At 42.2% G+C, this 18,430-nt stretch overlaps 1 protein-coding gene across 1 annotated transcript in view; it reads left to right on the top strand.

Moving 5' to 3' along the window:
- Window positions 1-17,992, top strand: part of ATP8A2 (ATPase, aminophospholipid transporter, class I, type 8A, member 2) — a 270,225-nt gene extending 252,233 nt beyond the window's left edge. The window contains exons 30-31 of the mRNA XM_010005627.1: window positions 9,427-9,518; window positions 17,895-17,992. Of these exons, the coding sequence (XP_010003929.1) occupies window positions 9,427-9,518; window positions 17,895-17,992 (190 nt within the window). The remainder of the gene's footprint in view (window positions 1-9,426; window positions 9,519-17,894) is intronic.
- The last annotated feature ends 438 nt before the right edge of the window (window positions 17,993-18,430 follow it).

Raw genomic sequence — 18,430 nt, 5'->3', positions numbered from 1 at the left:
TCTTTCCCTCCTGTCCCATGTTGGTAAGGAATCATCATGTTGTTTTCTCATTTTAATATGTACTGTTTAATTTCTGGCATTTCTAACTCCTGTGTGTGAGGTACTTGAAGTTACTAGGTTTGATGTTGCTCTGAGTTGAGCAGTGTGGAGGCTGAAGCAGAGGTGGGATGGCACTAGCACAGGGACCCAAGTGCCCAGCTTCTAGTGCAAACCAGTTGAGGAAGATCCAGTGCACAAATAGGGTTAAAACTTGGTGACCTGGAGAAGGATTTAGAGCTGTGATCAAATCTGCTAGCAAAGTCAGAGTTGAAGGAGGTACAGTATCAGAACAAAGACCAAAACAAAGCTGTAAATTGAAGGGAAAGATTAGGAAAAAAAGAACATAAAATAAGTGTTAAAACTGATTCAGGGGCCAGTCTCCCTCATGCCTAATCCTGAGCTACTGGGTTGGGCACTGGGGATCTCCACAGGGGAGAGGAGGAATCTTCACTCCAGGCTGCACAGCAGGAGAACTGCTCCGTAACAGCTAGTCCAGCGTAATGGCTTCAGCAGCCTGCCTGGGCTTCTCCACTGGCTAAGCCAGTCTGGGAAGAGAGGCAGGACAGCCTGCATTCAGAACTCTGATTTGTGGCGAAGAATAAGGTACAAAGTTATGTGTACCAAGGATGAAGAAAACCAAACTTGTACTAGGTATTAATTTTTTTGGTGGACAGTTAGAAAATAATTAAAAGCTTAAAGGAAATAAATGCTTTTTTTCACAGATCAACCAAATGTCCTGGGATTAGCTCTAAGGTGTATCCAGACACTTTCAAAGTTTAAGTTTTTACTGTTGCCCTGAAATTTTTTCTTTTTTCTCTAAAGAGAAAGAAGAAAAAACTTGATGGGAGTTTTGAGTTTTTGAGCACAAAAGTAATTTTTACTTCCATCAAAGTATGTAAGTAGAATTTTTTAAACCAGAAAGTTGGATTTTAGAAAACAAAACAAACCACTTTTACATAGAGACCAAGCATGGAAAAGTTCAACCTCCAAGGTGACTACTTCTGAAAAAATTAGTAGGAAAAGAATGTTTCAAATGCAACTGTATTGCCACCTTATCTTTAGAGGATATGACCAAGCACCCACTAGAGTAAGTGCAAAGTGAGGCACTTACGGACAAGAAGTAAACAGCACTGATACCAAAAGGAGGGTAGCTGAAAAGCAGGAAGCCACACTTAGCCTTTTCTGCTTCTCAGGCATTTATATTGAGTCAGTTTCCACGTTTTGGAAAGGCTGAATGCAAAACTGGGCAGCTCTAACTTTGTGTCAAGTTAGTTGGCTTTGGGACAGCTGACAATAATGCCTACCCCCTCTGTATAATGAAGTGCATAAACACATGCTTAATGTTTGCAGGGCTTAGAAATGGAAGTCACTCTAAGCAGAAAGGGATCTCATTTATTATTTTCTTAGGGTTGTTGCTTTTCTGAGAGGCTTGTGATGTTTAGTATCTGCTTTTTTATATGCTATTTTTAAAACGTGCTTGGTAATACTGGCTTCTGTTTAAAAAGGTAGTCTTGGAAAGAAGTTTAAGCATAACAGCTTCAAAACTGAAGGCTTGAATGGATTGTCCAAGTGATTTTAGGGTAAAAGGAGTGATCTGTTTGGCTTTCTGCCTTAGGACATTGTTAATATCAAAAGAAAATGTAAATCATGCTTTCTTGTCACCAGAAGGAAAAGCTTTGTCCTGTTTCCAGCTGTACAACTTTAAGGACCAGCTTCCAGTAGTGAGACACTGGAACAGGTTATGCAGGGAGGCTGTGGAAGCCCCCACCCTGGAAGTGTTCAGGGCCAGACTGGATGGGGTTTGAGCAACCTGGTTTAGTGTGAAGTGTCCCTGCCTATGCAGGGCGCTTGGAAAAAGGTGATCTTTTAGATCCCTTCCATCCCAAACCATTCTATGATTCTCTGATATGGTAACTAGAAGCAGATTTTGTGGGATTGGAGTAGAGAATTTGGTCCCAGAACTCTACACTCAGCCCAGGTGCTGCACACAGGGCTGGCTGAACCTCGTGACACCGTGGCTATGCCTGCCTGCTGTTGCAGGATGGTTCTGCCACTGGCACGAGCTGATGTGGCAACATGGGCAGACTTGCATGCACCTGAGAAGGGACCTGCTGCTGAGTGCTGGCTGCAGGCCCTCCTTCATGCTGGGGTCCTGCAGTCCTGTAATAAGAAAAGCTGCTGTTTTGGTGAACAACACACTTCCATGCCAAATCACAAGCTGTAACACTGTTTTTCCAGGGAGGTTGGTGAGGGACATGGATCCGTGGGGTTTTGTTGATGTGGCTGCAAGGCTGACTTGAGAGTTTTCTAGACCATTCCTTACCAGCTGTGGTCATGTTTGCCCATCTTTGCCCTATGTCCTCAGTTGGATCAGCTCAACTGTTTGTGGGTCCATGTGATAAACAGGTTGAAGGAAGTGGGGTGGTGTGGGGAGAGCACTGTCAGATTCTCTGAGCAGTTGCTAAGGGCAGAAACCACTTTAGCCATCAGTCACCACAAAGGATGTCCATGGAGCTGCTGCTGCTGAAGTTGTGTGACCCTCAACCTTTTTACATCTAGGCAGGATAAATTACTTGCAACCACCTGTGAGCTGAGCTCAGTACAGTGTATTGCAGGCCTGGAGACCTCACCACTGCATGGCTGCTTAAAGTATGGTCCAAGTCAGTCTTGCAGTGCCATACATCCAGATGTGTTTGATACTTAACAGACAAACATTTGGCTGGATAATGTCAAATATAACTCTTAAAGCGGGCAAGTTCCTTAAATAGTTGCCTCCTCTCTAGGGCAAGGAAGTTCTACCCTGTGGCCCTGGCATTTGCTTGGGAAGCAGCTGGAGGGGAGCTGTTGCACTAACAAGGCCTGGAGATGTTATACCATGGCAGGGCATAAGACCTCCAGCTTCCCTGGAGAGTTGGCTGTTGCTGAAGCCTCAGAAAGGATGAGGTACTCCATAAAGCCCAGTTGTCTTGGTGCAGGAGTCACCTCTGACAGGTAACTTCTTGCACCTCTCAGCCTGCAAGTGGCACAGGCCACTCTTTTGTCTGCATTGCTCTGTGGTTTGTGCCTGGTGACTTTGTGCCTGTGGTGCCTTTGGTCTTCTAGCTATAGTCTGGTACTTTGTTGATGGCTTACTGAATATTTACAGAAAAATGCAGAAGGAGCATGGATTTGTGTGTCTCTTTATTTCAGCTAGATCCTGAGTGATTAAGGAGCAGTGTGTGGAGATGCTGACTCTGCAAAGAAAATGCTAATTTTTGTTTTACTGTTTATATGCCTCAGACACTTCCTTGAGAAATGCTCTGGAGATTTCCTTTGATTACACTGCAGCTTCATTATCAGTAATGCCTGTTTGCCTTTTAAATTAAAAAGACCACCTACCCTGATTGACCTCATAGTAAAACATTCCTGCAATCCAGTGCTAGATAACCAAAAATAACATCTCCCATTTGTGGATGGAAAGAGAGAAACCAGCAGAAGGCTGCTGTTGCCCCTTACAGGAGGGTGATTCCTCTCTGTGGTGTCTCCAAAGCCCAGAGGATGGAGGTACTTTTGCTCACTCAGCCAGTCAGGCCTCTATCCCACAGCCCTGGGTTGTTCTAGGTATTTGAGCATGCAGAGTTTTGCTGAAACCTTAGCATTAGTGTGACTTGCATTTGAAATTATTAGCATGCTTTCATTTTGAATTCTTGGTCTTTAAGAATGTTTCTTTTACATTCTCCTTACGACAAATGTGTTTGTTGCCATCTCTCTGCCTGCTGTGTAGCTAGCAACTCCTTTATGTGAATTCAATTAATGCAATTGAGTCTAAATTGAAAGGAAACAAGTTAAACTGATGTCTGTGGCTGTACCAGAGCAGTGCACTGAGCCAGTGGGGACTGTCTGAGGAAGGAAATAGATGTCCTCTGGCCAGTTACAAAGGTATGGACACATACTCTGCCTGGTTTATGGTACACACTCTTTGTCCACCAGGACCATGGCTGAGCCTGTAAGCCTTTAAGCAGTGTTAAGGCTGCATGAAAGGTGTGAGGTGGAACTTGTGAATAAACCCTCAGTAATTTTTGGTGTGTCCTTGCAGCCAGAGAAGGACTAGTGAGTCCCCATTGCCAGGTGACATTTTGGGAGAAGTCATACTGCTCAAAGTTCTGGTTCTTCTTTAGAAGAAACTTAATAGAGTTTGACAACCAAGAGACTGAAATGAAAATCAACAGTCTGCTTATAAACATTTTGGTGATTAGAATGGATGAAGGCTATTTCAAACAATTTTTCTTGCTCTTCCTATTTTACGGTTTTTTATGTATTTTATGTAAATTTCAGTGACAGAAACATGTCAACAAAGAAACAGCAAGCTTTTTTACAATTTATTATTTGGAATGTAGGGAAGAAATACATTATTATGTTTTAATTTTAAATTTTATAAAGGCGGAGAAGAGTATCCTCTACTCACATAAAAATCTAACCCACAGCTAAGAGAGAGAGGCTTCTCCTTTCTCTCCCTCCCTCCCTCCCTGCTGTGACAGTGTGAGGACAACATCTTGCAAGACATTTCTTCCAACAGGAGAGGAATATAGGCCAGGCAGAGCTTCTCAGGCAACAACATGTTTAATGGAGTATGTGACAGTGGAAAGAAAGAGGCTGAAAATGCATATGGGTAGGAGTGAGGCTGTGGAGTTAAGGGCAGAATTTCAGCCTAAGCTTTGGTGGATTTTCTGTTTCAAACCAAGTGGTACAATGGTTTACCTGTCTCTGCCACCAGTTCATTGTGTATTTTTAAGGCAGAGGGAGAGCAGCTGTGACATACTTCTGTGCTCTGTGTCATCTTCAGCAGCTCTGGTAAGGCTTCACTAGTAACTCGGTTCTTCCTTCTAGTAAGTGAAAAAACAGATACAAAACAAAATTATTTCATATGTGTGTATCTGACTGAATTCTGAATCATCTAGAAGGGCAGAGGGTTAAAACCAATGGCAGCTGAGTGTCTTTGCTCATTTGGTGTTCCTGTGCTCCATCTTCTCTAGTAATTCCTAAAGAAACACAAAATAATTTCTGAGGAGTTCAGTTCTTGTAAATGAAGTGAGGCCCTGATTTATTTATTTTTTTTAACTGTGTGTGTTTTTCCAGGGAAGATCCAATTTAAGAGACACCTGCTTCCACTTTAACCTTCCCTTCTTTGTGAGCCCTGCTTTTGCCACCAGCCAATTAGTAGTCTTGGGAGGACATTCTGGGTCAAGCTATACCAAGTTCTGCAAATCCTCATTAATGCTAATTAGTGCTCAGTAGGTTAATTGGTGGTGAAGCTCATATTTTTTTAATTACTTGAGCAAATGAGCCAGTGGGACCTTGTGGTCAGCTTTGAATTATTCTGTTTGTTTTGATGCATCTCATTTGAATGTGTAAAGCCAGATGTTTGTTGCCTAGATTTAAGGGCTGTTTGCTTTTGTGAGGGATGAGAAGAGGAGAACACAAAAAAATAAAATGAAGGTCTCTGTTGACACCTTAGAGCAATTCAGATATTTAAATGAAAGTAATTTTATTAATAGAATGAAAAAAAACTTGCCTTTAGTTTACCTTTTGATTTGTCATTCACTTAATGAATTTGTGTGATGCTGTTAGTGCAGACTTCCAGGCAGACAAATTATCTTGACCCTTTTAGGAAGCCACTGCAAAGTTATTTCTGGCCCAAGGTATTGTTCATTAGTGATATCAAATGAATCTGCTTTTAGATGACTTGAGTAATGACTTCTTTGAATTTTTTTTATAGTAACCCTCAGAATTTGGTTGTTTTTTAATAGCTTTTGTTCTAATCTACTATTTGTTTTGTTTAGTTCAAAGCATTTTGTCTGTGTTCTTTGTCCATATAATTACAGATGAATGGTGTCTCTCCCTTGCCCCTTCTGAGGTCAGTAACAAACCATCTTAAGCATATTTCACTGTCACTCTCCAGGTCACTGGCTCCCATAAGGATGTCTGGGTTTCTGATTTCTTCCATTCTAACACCATTTTTGAGGTCCTGATTATAAACACAGCTATATCCAATATTCAGAGCATGATCTCATGTTCTCTTATCCTTTTGCCTCAATCCATCCTAAGATGCCATCCTTAGATCCCACAGTAGGGCTTGAGCACTGGTTCTGATTGTTACACAGTATGAGGGTGGTGAGGCATTGGAATAAGTTGCCCTGAGAAGCTGTGGATGCCCCATCCCTGAAGTGTTCAAGGCCAGGTTGAATGGGGCTTTGAGCAACCTGAGCTGGTGGGAGGTGTCCCTGCCCATGCAGGGAGGCTGGAACTGGGTGATTTTTAAGATTCCTTCCAACCCAAACCGTTCTGTGAATAAGGCCTAACTTAGTTTTTGCATCAGTGTGTGTGGGAGACTGAGAAGTCTTTATTTATCTGTTGGTAGCAGACAAAAACCTTTTCTGAGAACAGGGACTCCTCTGGTATTCCATGCAAACACTTCAATCTAGCTAAGAAATGTACTTCACTTTCCTTTCAGGGCTTGTATTTGGTGATCTAATATCTGCTGGTAAATCAAATACTCATCCATTTCAGAAGAGCTATGTTGAATTTACTTCTATGTATTAAGAGCTCATTTTATAGTACCTGACTCATCCTGACTTACTTATTTAGTCATCCCTTGTGCTTAAACCACGAGTCTTGTAATTCTGCTGTGAGTTTTTCTTTTTTTGCATGGATATGATCCACTCTAATTTCCCAAAGGGGAAAATCAGATGGGATTCAGTTTAGAAGTTGTTCATTATAATTACCAATATCAAAGATAGTCTAGCTTTGGCTTCCTTAGAGCTGCACTGTGTCACTCCTGGTCAGAAGTCCCTTGGCAGCACACTGTTCTCCACACACTGCATGTAGAAGCCTGAGGAGCTAACCATTATTGGCCTATAGCAGGTACCATCCTGCACTTCTGTGCCTGTGGTGGGCCAGCAGATGAAGAATTTGATCCTCATGCCTTTTGCTGCTGTGAGTAATTCTATTCTCAATCTAAGAATTTTGTCACAGATGTTGCTTATTTGTCCCTTAAAACAAGTATTTTTCATCCCTTTTTTAAGCCATCTATCCAAGACTGGTCTCCAGTTCTACTGAGACAGGGAAGGCTGCACTTGTATGTTCTTTACCTGTAGAAGATGACCAAGTATTTCCCTTCACAGGAAATTCACAGGACAGCAGTAGATCCAGGCAGTGTTTTGCTACACTCACCAGTCAGTTTACATACTAGTTACCCAGCAGTCAGCAGGATGTTGCACAATACAGCATTGCACTGGTAACGACTGGTTCTGCAGGCTGCTGACTTTGTAAGCTCGTTAAAGATTAGAGAAACCTCACATCTTGCCTGCCATCCCCTTACTGGTGATTCTTTGTAGTACATGCTTTCTATTTTGCTGCCTGCTTTGAGGTGTTGGAAATTTCTTTGTGTGTGTACTTGGTTTTCTTACAGCCAGCTTTTTGTAACCAGTTGGATCTTACAAGATTTTTAGAAGCTTCCTTGCTGTAACCCTGGTTTTAGTGGAAACCTGTGAGCCTTTCTTCTTTGAACACATGCAGATCAAACCAGGGGTTGATAAGACATTTGGGAAAAAAATTACCTATACCAGCTGAGTGTGTCAATCAATCTTACTGGTTTGTTGGTTGTTGTTGTTTGTAAGTTTTTCTTCCAAATCTGATACCAACTTCTGTTTTGAGGGACTACTGATGACTGCTGGCAGGGAAAGCAACCTGGAGACTCTGTTGTAGGTGGGATTCTGAGGCGCCAGGGGAAAGAAGGGAAGGGACAACATGTCTAAAAATGCTGGCAGTTTGTAAAGGTTTTAAGGAGGGGTCCATAGTCTGCACAAGTTTGTAGTTCAGGTGTTGGAGCTTAGAGAGCACAGGAAAAAGAGAAGGATTCGTCCCTTTCTTTCATGGACATCTCATTATGCACTGAACAGAGGACTCTGATATCCAGAGCGTGGATATTACCCTAATGGACTATTAAGTGGAATATAAGCCTACTTGACTGGATTACATATTACAGGCATCTCAGAGATTCTTTGGTTACTCACTTGTTTGAAGTTAGCAAACTGTTTCAATGAAAGGGCGTTGTTTGTTTAAAGCTGTTGTAAGCTTGTTGACAGCAGCAGCTGTACTTGCTGGGATTTCCATTCCATACACCAAATGTATATGAATTTGTAATCTAACCCAAGACAGATATCAGTGTTGGCATTCAGGTCTGTATCCATGTTTGCAGCAAAACCAGTGGAATTACTGCTTGTGAATAAAGACATAAAAGAACAAGCAGACTGAAAATGGAAGCACAGTGTAAATGTGGTGCAAATGGGATAAAGATGTCCAAGGAGCTGCACTAGCAAACAGATCCCTTCTGTGCCCTGGCTCCATCTCAGTGTTAGGAGTAAGGGTGAGATAGAAAAAAAAAAACAAAACTCGATTGCAGATAAACTTTGAAATAACATAGACTTGTAATATCTTTTTCAAAATAATCTGATACATAACATTTATTTGAAGCTCCAGTGCTATCAGATTTGGACACCTACATTATTTTAAAACCCCATTGAACTCAGTGGCACTTGTGTACATAATTAAATGCTGTAAAAGATCAGGATCTTAGTCATCGTTTGTTAATTCTGGGCATAAAGTTCTTCATGAAATGGGTTGTGTTTTTAATTAAAATGAGTGGAGAGTATCTCTCATGATTTGCATACTTATGTTAAACCTATTGTAAGCATACTGTGTTTTTTCACGCTAAGTTTGTATTTTTACTTTCTGCAAATTCAGTAATAATTTTTCAAACCTTTTACAGGAACTGTGTAAACCAAAGTGGTTTTTAATCAGGAACTGGATAGAAAGTTTTATTTCCAGTATGGGAGGTGAAAATGAAAGTGTTCTTTAGAAGACAGAATTAACTGTCGTCCCAACTTTGGTTGCTTCAAGCTATTTTGCAGGTGTGATAGAAGCCTTTTACTATGTGCTAAGCCACAATGCTTTGCTCTGCTCCTTCTCTCTAAGGCAGTTTGTGGGTGCCATGATTCACATGCATAATACCAAAGAGAAATCTCATTTTTAATATTCATATCACTTGATGTCAGACTTCTGATATGGTTTGTAATAATTTATATGCATTGGGCTTTCAGAAATCACAATGTTGGTAATGTTAGGGATGGATTAACGTAATGTAAACTTACACAAAATGACCTTAGAAAGGAGGAGTTTCCATTATTAGAGTGTTCTCCTGATAATGTGCAGTTTAAACAAAGAATTATTTTTCATCCTACAGCCATCTTAAATACTGACAAAGTCAAAGCTGCCAAGTTAATTAAATACAGTTGACTTTTACCGTGAAATTATCTGGTCACTCACTGGTGTATTTTTTCTCTCCCTCAGCGTGAACGAACGTGATCATTTGCTAAAAAGGCTCGGCAGGAAAACTCCTCCGAGTCTTTTCCGTGCTCATTCTGTCCAGCAAAGCGTGTCACGTAAGTAGTGGATCCTCATGCATGTGCACAGCACTCAGTCCCAGATGAGGGAAGCAAAGGGTGATTATTTTTTAATTAAATTGTAGGTAGAGATAATCTAGCACGGAGGCTGAGCTGCCAAGCAGGACATACATTTGGAAGTGGAATTAGTGTATTTGGCCCCAGGCAACTGGAGCTCAAATGTGGATAATTCCCTAGGATCCAATCAACAGGCCCAAATGACAGAGTCCCAATAGGCAGGTTCTCTAACTGCAAAATTCTGGCAGTCTCAAGAATTCTGTAAAATCAAAAACTCTGCGGGATAAAATAAATGTTGTGATAGAGCCTAGCTTGAACAGAAATGGTTTCTTTGTGAAAAGTCACTTTAGCTGTGGTTAGCTGAGAACACAGTGATGTTTCAGTTGTGCCACTTGAAGGGTTCTATGTGTTTCTGATGAGGAAAGCCATGGTGTGCAGAGCTGCCTCTCTCCTCCCCCTCTTTGTCCTCTGCTGTGAGAAAGATGCAACGTCACATCTTACAACTGCTGGCATTTGGAATAAATTGCATTTCTTGTTGATGTAGAGGTCATCCATTTTTTTATCTTCCTAGAGGAATGTGTAACAGGCCTTGATCTGCTGCGGCTGACTTTTTTTGTCAGTGTCAGAAGGGCTTTCACAGCCTTAAAAATAATCAGCTCCTGCAGGACAAATACACGAAAGGACCATGTTGTCTCAAGGGACCAGAGCGTCAGACCAGTCAATCCCTTTCTAGTGGTAAAATGCAGTCTCATGATTAAACTGGTGGTCAAAATATTCTCATCTTACTAAAGAAAATAATCCTCCAACATGCAGTACTTCTGCACACAGGGCAAGGAGCAGGCACTCAGGATTTGGGTTTCCTGTTGCCATTGCAGTGAGAAGTGGCACACCTGACTGTTCAGAAATTCCAGGGAAGTCCAGTCTCATTGCTGGCTGTGTCATCTTCTGGAGTAGCTGTTGCCATTCAGGCCATGGAGACAGGGCTGAGATTTAAGAACCCAAGTGCCTAAGGTATTTCTATTTTTCTTGGGGAATTTGACTAGGAGTGGAACAGTGATGGATCTGCTAGTCTTTGTCCTTCATAGAGTCATTGTGAGGCCATCACTATCAAGGGGTGTAGGATCTTCAGCGATCAATCCCATAGCTCTTGGGAAGAGAGACCAGTGCACAGAGCAGCCCTGTGGACCGTGTGCTTCTGACAGGATTTAATCCTTTGCATCAAGGAGCCAGGGATACTGATGGCAGCACAGCTTTGGCATGCAGACACACTCTTTGAGGAGATTCCAAAGGTGATGATTGGTAGAAGAAATTTGTAAAGTGCATAAATAAATTGCTGTCAAAGTAGTCTGCTGTAGAGACTTACCAGAGACAGAGGGGAGATACACCAGTGGTGACTAGCCAGACTTGGTACATGCTAGTCTGGTAGAGCTCATCATCAGGTTGTTAGTAGTTGAATAGCTACTGGGAAACAAAAATTGCATCAAAATAAATGCTACTTTGGATAACTAGCTTTCATATAAATGCAAGTGATTAAGTGCTAAATGAGTCAGACCAAGTTACAAAGAGCCGCCTGTTTTTCACATGAACGTAAATTCTGATTGTGAAGCTGTTAGGATTGAAAGACGCTTTTTATGGCGTATCCATGACTCTTTTAAACCTCTATCATCTCTTGTCAAATGTGATTTTCCAATGTTGCGTAACTGCTATATGTGCAAGGCCATGTGAAATCCAGGGAAATACATGCACTGTTTTCACAACCCTAAATTGTACAACTGTTTACTAAATGCTAGAAATCTTCAAAGCAAAGAGTTGATGAATGGGGCAGTAGCCTTGACATCCTGGGCCAATATCTTAAATCACAGTACAAGCACTCTGTTTGAAGTCTTGAACTGTTCATATGTTTCCACCAGGTTCCATGTTCCCAGACTGTGAAGGCCACTTCTTCCAAAAACTGCTTGTGTGACTTCAACTCAGAAACTGACACTTGCATATAAAGCAGGGAAATGGTTTGTTTAGTTGGAGCTGATAAAGGCTTAAGGAAATCAATTGCCTTGGTCCCAACAAGGAAGGAAAATTGGATTAAATTCACAGCACAGATTGTAAAGATGCAGTACTGCTTTGAGACTAGGACTTTTTTTGCTGTTGTTGGTTTTTTTTACAACGATTTCCAAGTTTTTGGAGAGGAAACAATGGCTAAATAGCGCTGTTTCCAATTGCATGGGAAGGAGAAAAATCTCATGGGGAGTTTCAGGGCTGCTACTACTTGTCTGTGGAGGGGAAAGACAACTGAAGTAAGTCCGCAGAGCTCTGTGTCAAAAGGCAGAACCTCACTCTGATTCCTTAGTTCTTTCTGGAGCATTTAACATCACAAGACCTTCAGACAGAATGTATGGCTGGTATGTTCCCATACAGCACCAGGCTCTGGCAGATCCAGCCCCCAAAGCTGGGGACAGCCACACAGCCAGTGCCATGTCAGTGCCATACAGGGGTGCCAGCCAGGGTTAATCTCTTAAATGCCTCCTCCCAGTAGAGAAACTGGCTCAGAGTGACTGTCTTAGAGAGTAGCCCCTGTCCACCTGGAAAGGTGTGCCCTTATAGTCTACAAGATCTTCATGGCTCTTTTTCTTGCTCTGGCTTTGTTTTTGTGTTCCTGAATCATGTAGAGCTGTCGGAAACATGAAAGAAATCTAGCTACTAACTGTACTGTCAAAGATCATGTGGTTCCTTCCTACCAGTATAACTTCTGACAAGCTTTATGAAAACTTCACAATCTTTTTATTTTTTTAACCTTCCTGGTTGTTGGCATTGTCATGAAACTGTAGTGGAACAGTTTCATGTGGTTATCAAGCCTGTGTGCTAGCATAAAACCATCTCAGAGGAATCTTGTAGGCAGGAGTGATGATGCTGGCTTCCAGGCTCGGTACAGCTCGTGGTGAAGGTGCCTTGTGTGGCTGGAGATTGCCTATTACCATCTGCTTTCTAAAGGCTCTTAAAAGTGAGCAGGAAGTACCACCAGACTCTTCAGACGTATCTTTGGACCCTTCCCTTTTGTGTGCTGTGGGTTTCACACTCAAGGGAAGGAGAAAAAATTACTCCCAAAAGCATGTGCGCTCACAGGATTTGCTGGCAATGAGGTTTTCTCCAAGTGAGCTTTCTCCAAGTCTCCTTCCAAGTTTGTGTCTTTTCTTTTACCGTGAGTTTGTGAAATAGCATCTCCTTTGGACAAGCTCTGTAGACACAAAAGATGGTTCTTGACCTCTCCTTTCTTCCTCCATGGCTGGCCTGTATCACCTGTGCCCCCAGAGCCTCACCAGCAGAATGAGAAGGGTGATGCTCCCCACTTGCTTGGGTACCCTCATACTGTCTGAAGTCCCATACCATCCATCTAGTGCAGTTTTCTTCCTGTAATTCATAATACTCCCTGTCAGCATTTAGTTGTCATTGTCTCAGTATGCTCTTAACAACAGCTGAATCCCTCTCTCCTGAAGCACTGCTCCAGCAGAACTCAGCCTGAAGTGTGGAGAGCTGTGCCTGAGTGAGGATTACTGCACTTGGCCCAGATTGCCTAGGCCAGAAATGAAAATCCCTCTTCCTTTGACAGACTATGGTGATTGCATAGAGTAAATCTGAATGCGGAGTGTATGGTCTGCACCTTATTCATCAGTGGAGAAAAAGCACCTGTCATTTAAGGTTTATTTCACAGTACGGGGGCTGGTAAATAATAATAATGTGTTCATGCTGAGGGCTCTAATCCCACCATTTATTTTCCACTAGCAGACACCTTCTTCCTCTCACTTTCTGCTGGTGCGTTTTGATTTGAGAAACAACAGGGTAGCTACTTGAGGTGCTTTCTAAACTCAGTTTCCTCTTATCTTGCATGTGTTGGAGATAGAATATACATTCTGTATTTTTTCCCAGCTTCCATATGTGTTGAGTGTTAAGTGGAGTTGCAATATTTTAAAAGTAATGTAAGAAAAAAAAAAAGGCATAACTAGTTTAGAATTGATGCTGTGGCATCTGGCTCTGTTTTCTACATGCAAATACAAGTAGGTTAGTATCTGGAACAGAAGATATGTGAGACCATTTGTCAGGAATTCCTCTTGGGTCCTTTAGAAAACACAGGCATAGTTTATCAGCAGAGAAGGGAATGATTTCTGTAAGCATCAGTCAAAATGTTCAAGATTTAAAGCAGCTCTCGCTGTGGAAGAGGGTTGCTGGAGAAGTCAATGCTGAGTTAGCATTTACTGTGTAATTGGTGAATGTGAACTGCAACATCATAGCAAATCTCCTTTAAAATGGTGCAGAATCAGACGCTTGGTTTGAGAGGGAATTTGCAAGTGATACCCTAATGTTGTTTTTTATTATCTCAGAAAGATTTTTGGTATCTGAGAGGCAACATTTCCTAAAATAATAAACAAAAAACCCTCAAAAACCACAACCCAAAACCCATTCCCCCAAACCCTAAACCTTAACTTTAGTTCTGGGTATTCTGGGTATTTTTCTCCAAAGGCAAACATCATGATAGTTACATGGATTTTATACTTTGGACAAAGCTAAGCCATGACACCACTGCATGTATGAAATAGTGAAATGCTGCAGAAGGCAAGGTTTCTGTCAGGCTTCCAGTGAGAGCTGCCCTCTTGCTGGCTGGGACAGACAGCTCAGGTGTATCAGAGGAGAGTGCAAGGAGTAGGAGGCCTCTAAAATAAATCCCAGAAGTTATTAAAATCATATACAGCCCTTCCATTAGCAGATTTTCTGAAACAGAGTGCTCTGGACCTTTTCTGGTCCTGGTCTTAGGAGATGATGTGTGGGCTGTTGAGTTGGTTCAGCATTACTGTGTTCAAGACACATGCATGGAGACAGTTACACTAATCCAGCATTGCACAGACCAGAGTAGTCATTGCAGTGAAAAGAGTGTGTTAAATTAGAAACCTAATGGGAGACTAGATTCTGAATTTCTAATAGAATATTAGCTTTACAAAAAAAACAGACAGGTTGCTTTTAAAATTCAGTAGGTTTCCTGATAATATCTCTGGTATGAGTGAAACCTTAGATTTGATGAGAACAAGAATCTCCTCTTAACAAATGAGCCTCACTGGCAGATACTCAAAAGTGCACCTTTCCTCCCTGGTAGAAAGTCTCTGAGCACAAAGGTCCTTCCTTCTTCAACAGCCGTGAGTGGGTTGTGCCCAGAAAGCCCCAAAGAAATGTGCTCCTTCCTTGTGCTGCTGCAGGACAGCTGAACAATGAGGGCCTTGTTCCCAGGGCAGGCTCGTAGGTGTGGTTTTAAAACTGGAGTTGGGGGAAAAGTTCAAACTTCCGAAAAGCTCCCTAGTAACTGGCAGATGGAAACTTTCATTGTTTTTGGATGGGGTCTGAAAGTAGTGGAAATGTAGAGCTGCTTGGGGAGTGTGGATGGGACTCGAGCATTCACAGCATTCTGACTCCACAAGGCACAGTCAGCTGCCTGAGCAGCTTAAAGCTCGATTTTAGTTGTAATGTGAATAATAATTTTAAAAAAACATAATATGAACCCATCTTCCTGTACAGAGAACAATAGGAAAAGTTATAAACTGCCAAAAAGTTGAACTTCAGCTACGTAGGGCAGTGTGCAAGTATGGGAGGTACAGCCTTTCCCATGATGTACACACAGACCCCTCATTACTGATATTTCCGTGTGGATCAGGAACGTGAGGATGTAAGGGATGCCCCTGCTATTGTTAATCATTGATCATCTTAGCCTGATTTTTTTTGCCATGTGCTGGTGTGAGAATGGTGAACATATTGATTGGATTGCATTTTGCTTTGCAGAGTGCTTGGGTTGCCTGGCTGTTTGTAGGTCTGTACTAGCACTGGAAACAAGCAGGCCGTGGGAAGGTACCTGAGCTTGATGGGCTCCACATCCTTGTGTGGTCAGTGCTGGATTTGCAGGAGTTAATCTCAGCTGAAGAATTCACTGAGCTAAATGATCCTACTGGATAAGTAGATACAGCAAAACCATCTTGATGCACACTAGGTTATGAGGCATGGGCTTCAGTCTTTTAGAGCTGAAGCTAGCTGGCTTTGACCAAGTTGACTTTCCACTGAGGATTTAGCCAAAAAAGCAACAGTATGTTGGCCCTTAGTGTGGAACAAACCTGCTGGAGGTATTAAAGTGTGAATCTACCCCTTTTTAAATGAAAGCCTGTTTTGTATATCATATTTCCCTTGCAATTATCCAACATGTACGTACTTTTTTTCCAAAAGACTGCTTGCATTTTGTGAATGTATTCTGTGAACCTTCAGCTAGAACCACGAAAAACCAACCTGTACATCTGTAGCTCTATGTATATCGGCATGGAATTGCTCAGGGAAAATAAAATGGGATGCTGGGTTGATCAGTCACGTAATCAAATCAAAGTTCATGCTGTCCTGCAATCACTCCAAGAGGGAAATGTGACTGCAATTAGTTCTGGATGATGTATTTCTGTTTGAAACCTCTCCATTTACTGGCAAATACTTCCTACCATGCGTGTGACTCAGATCAGCTAAGCTGCTGGTGGTGTGTTTTCCTGCTAAGGGAGCCTGTGTTCTGCCTGAAGAGCTCAAATCTGCAGCAAAGTCCCTGCAGCTTCAGGGCATACCTGCATTTTGTGAGAGAGAAGACCTTCCACATTAATGAGCAGTGGTCATCCCTAGTGTTGTGGGACTCTCTTCCCAGCAGCTTACAGCAGTATAGGAGTTGCTGATCACCTTCCCTATGCAGGCATCAGCCAGAGGAAGAGATCTAGGTGTGCTTGAGCATCTGTGCTCAGCTCACATGGTCCCAACTTGGGTGTCAAGGCGAAGGTTTAACAAGCTTCACTCAAGGAATAGTTAATTTCTGACCTTGGCTTCTCCTGGCTACCAGCATCTGTCACCTGCTTCAAAGCAGGCTGCCTTCAGGCCCCTAGGGAGCAAGTTCATTCTACAGCACCAAGCTGCTTTTGGGCCTCACATCCTTCCTGCCTTAACAGGGTGTTCAGCCCCTTGTGCCTTTCTGTCACAGAAGCCCTCTGTGTTGTGCTCCAGCCTTATCTCACCTTGGTGCTTGATTTAGGAGAGGAAATACACCTTGAGCCTGTTAAGGCAGGACTCCTGAAAGACATTTGCTAGGTCTGTGCCTACTATTTGGGACATCATCCTTATCTGATGCCATGTCTCTCAGCCTCAGGTGGATCTGGGGCAGGATTTCAGACTTCACAAGCTCCTGCTTCCAGAGTTGCTTGGAGGAGATGGAGAGCTGCCCATGAAGAATTAGTCATGGTGTAATTCTTGTGTTCTTAAAGACAATGTTCACATCTGCCTAATCTTCCTGGCATTCTTTAAGGTCCATTCCAACTCAAACCATACTGTGAAAGCATTATCTGGTTCTGCATAGTCTGTGACTTATCTCATTCCCAGTTTTTGTAACTATGCTAATCTGCCTCTCTTTTCTAGTTACCCATTTACACCTGATAATCACCTTTCCTTGGTGTCACAAAGTCTGTTCTCTTTTGCTACAGTTTTGCCTTCAGGATTTTCTGTAGGGTCATGTCTGCTTTAAATATTGTTTGGCCACATTGGCCTATTAGCTTTTGTGACTGTTTTACCAGTAACATGTTTTGCAGACTATGTTAGAAATGCCACTTGCCTTGTCCACAGTACTTTAAAACAAATTAGACACGTGGTTATTTTCATTTGAGTAATTTCTACAGAGTCCAAAGGATTGTGCTAGCTAGCAAGATTAACTTGTGAAAAATACAAGACCTCCAGCATATGTTTAATTTTGCTCTATTGAAGATATGGGTGACTGGCCAAGAGAATTTATAATTTCTTGGTGTGATTTGTCACATGTCACCTGGAAACTTGTTTTAAAAATTCCTGAATGGAGTTAAGAGATAGCCATGAGTCAGATACGTAGTTGTGGTCTAGACATCTCCATGTTTCCCCAGGGAAACTGCTGATACCAAGCAGACTATAGGGGAGACTAGCCAAAATGCAAATCTTTACCTGTCTGTTAAGTCTCTGAGGAAGCTCTGCCACTATGGGAGTACACATGGTGTCCAAATCAATCAGTAGCTCATTAGTCAGGCTAACTAATGGGAAGTGTTGACTGTGTACACTACCCTGGCCTGGGGAGGAGAACAGTGAGACAGAGCTGGCAGCAGATGTCCTTTCTGTGCCACAGGGGCAAAGTAGTGCCCAGCTGCAAATGTCTGAAGTGCAGCACAGAAACACAGATCGTTGCAGTCGCAGTCATGTAACTTTAGTGATGCCTAAAACTGTTTGAAAAAACAGGCTATGCCCTTGGGCTGGACTCCAGTGATTGATTTTTTTCTTCCTTTGCTTTTTCAGATGGGTATGCCTTTTCACAAGAAGAACACGGTGTTGTTTCCCAGTCACAAGTCGTTCGATCCTACGACACAACCAAAAGGAGAAGAGAAATAGAATAAATGGTTCTTTACCTGATGGGTGGCGGGAATAATGGGATTTGGATCAACGCATCCACTGTTAACACATTCTCAACTAGGGTTGGCAGCAGCAGCCAAAACACCAGAGAACTCATTTCTGTGGCCTTAGCCAACAAGTTCATGTATTCTCCCTGCAAACCTTGAGTACATATTGTGGGGGGAAATCATTGTTTGAATTCAGTCGCAAAGCTTTGCCTAAAGTTTTGTTTATGTTGTTATGAAGCATTTGACTGTGCTATGTGAGGTGTGAAATTAAAAACAATGTTTTACCACTATTTAAAACATCAACAGTGTTCTGGAGGAAAAGTAGAAAATTTATGTTCCATGAGAGATCAGCCTTTTCTTAATTAGAATGGGGTGCTGAGACTTCCTGTTTTGTTACACACAAACCCAGTGCACACGGCTGCATGCAGATATTAC

This window comes from Chaetura pelagica, unplaced genomic scaffold (assembly GCF_000747805.2).
Source record: "Chaetura pelagica isolate M959 unplaced genomic scaffold, ChaPel_1.0 scaffold269, whole genome shotgun sequence".
In the NCBI taxonomy this organism is placed as follows: Eukaryota; Metazoa; Chordata; class Aves; order Apodiformes; family Apodidae; genus Chaetura; species Chaetura pelagica.
The sequence above is the reverse complement of the archived record's forward strand: the minus strand, read 5'-3'. Positions and strand labels throughout refer to the sequence as shown.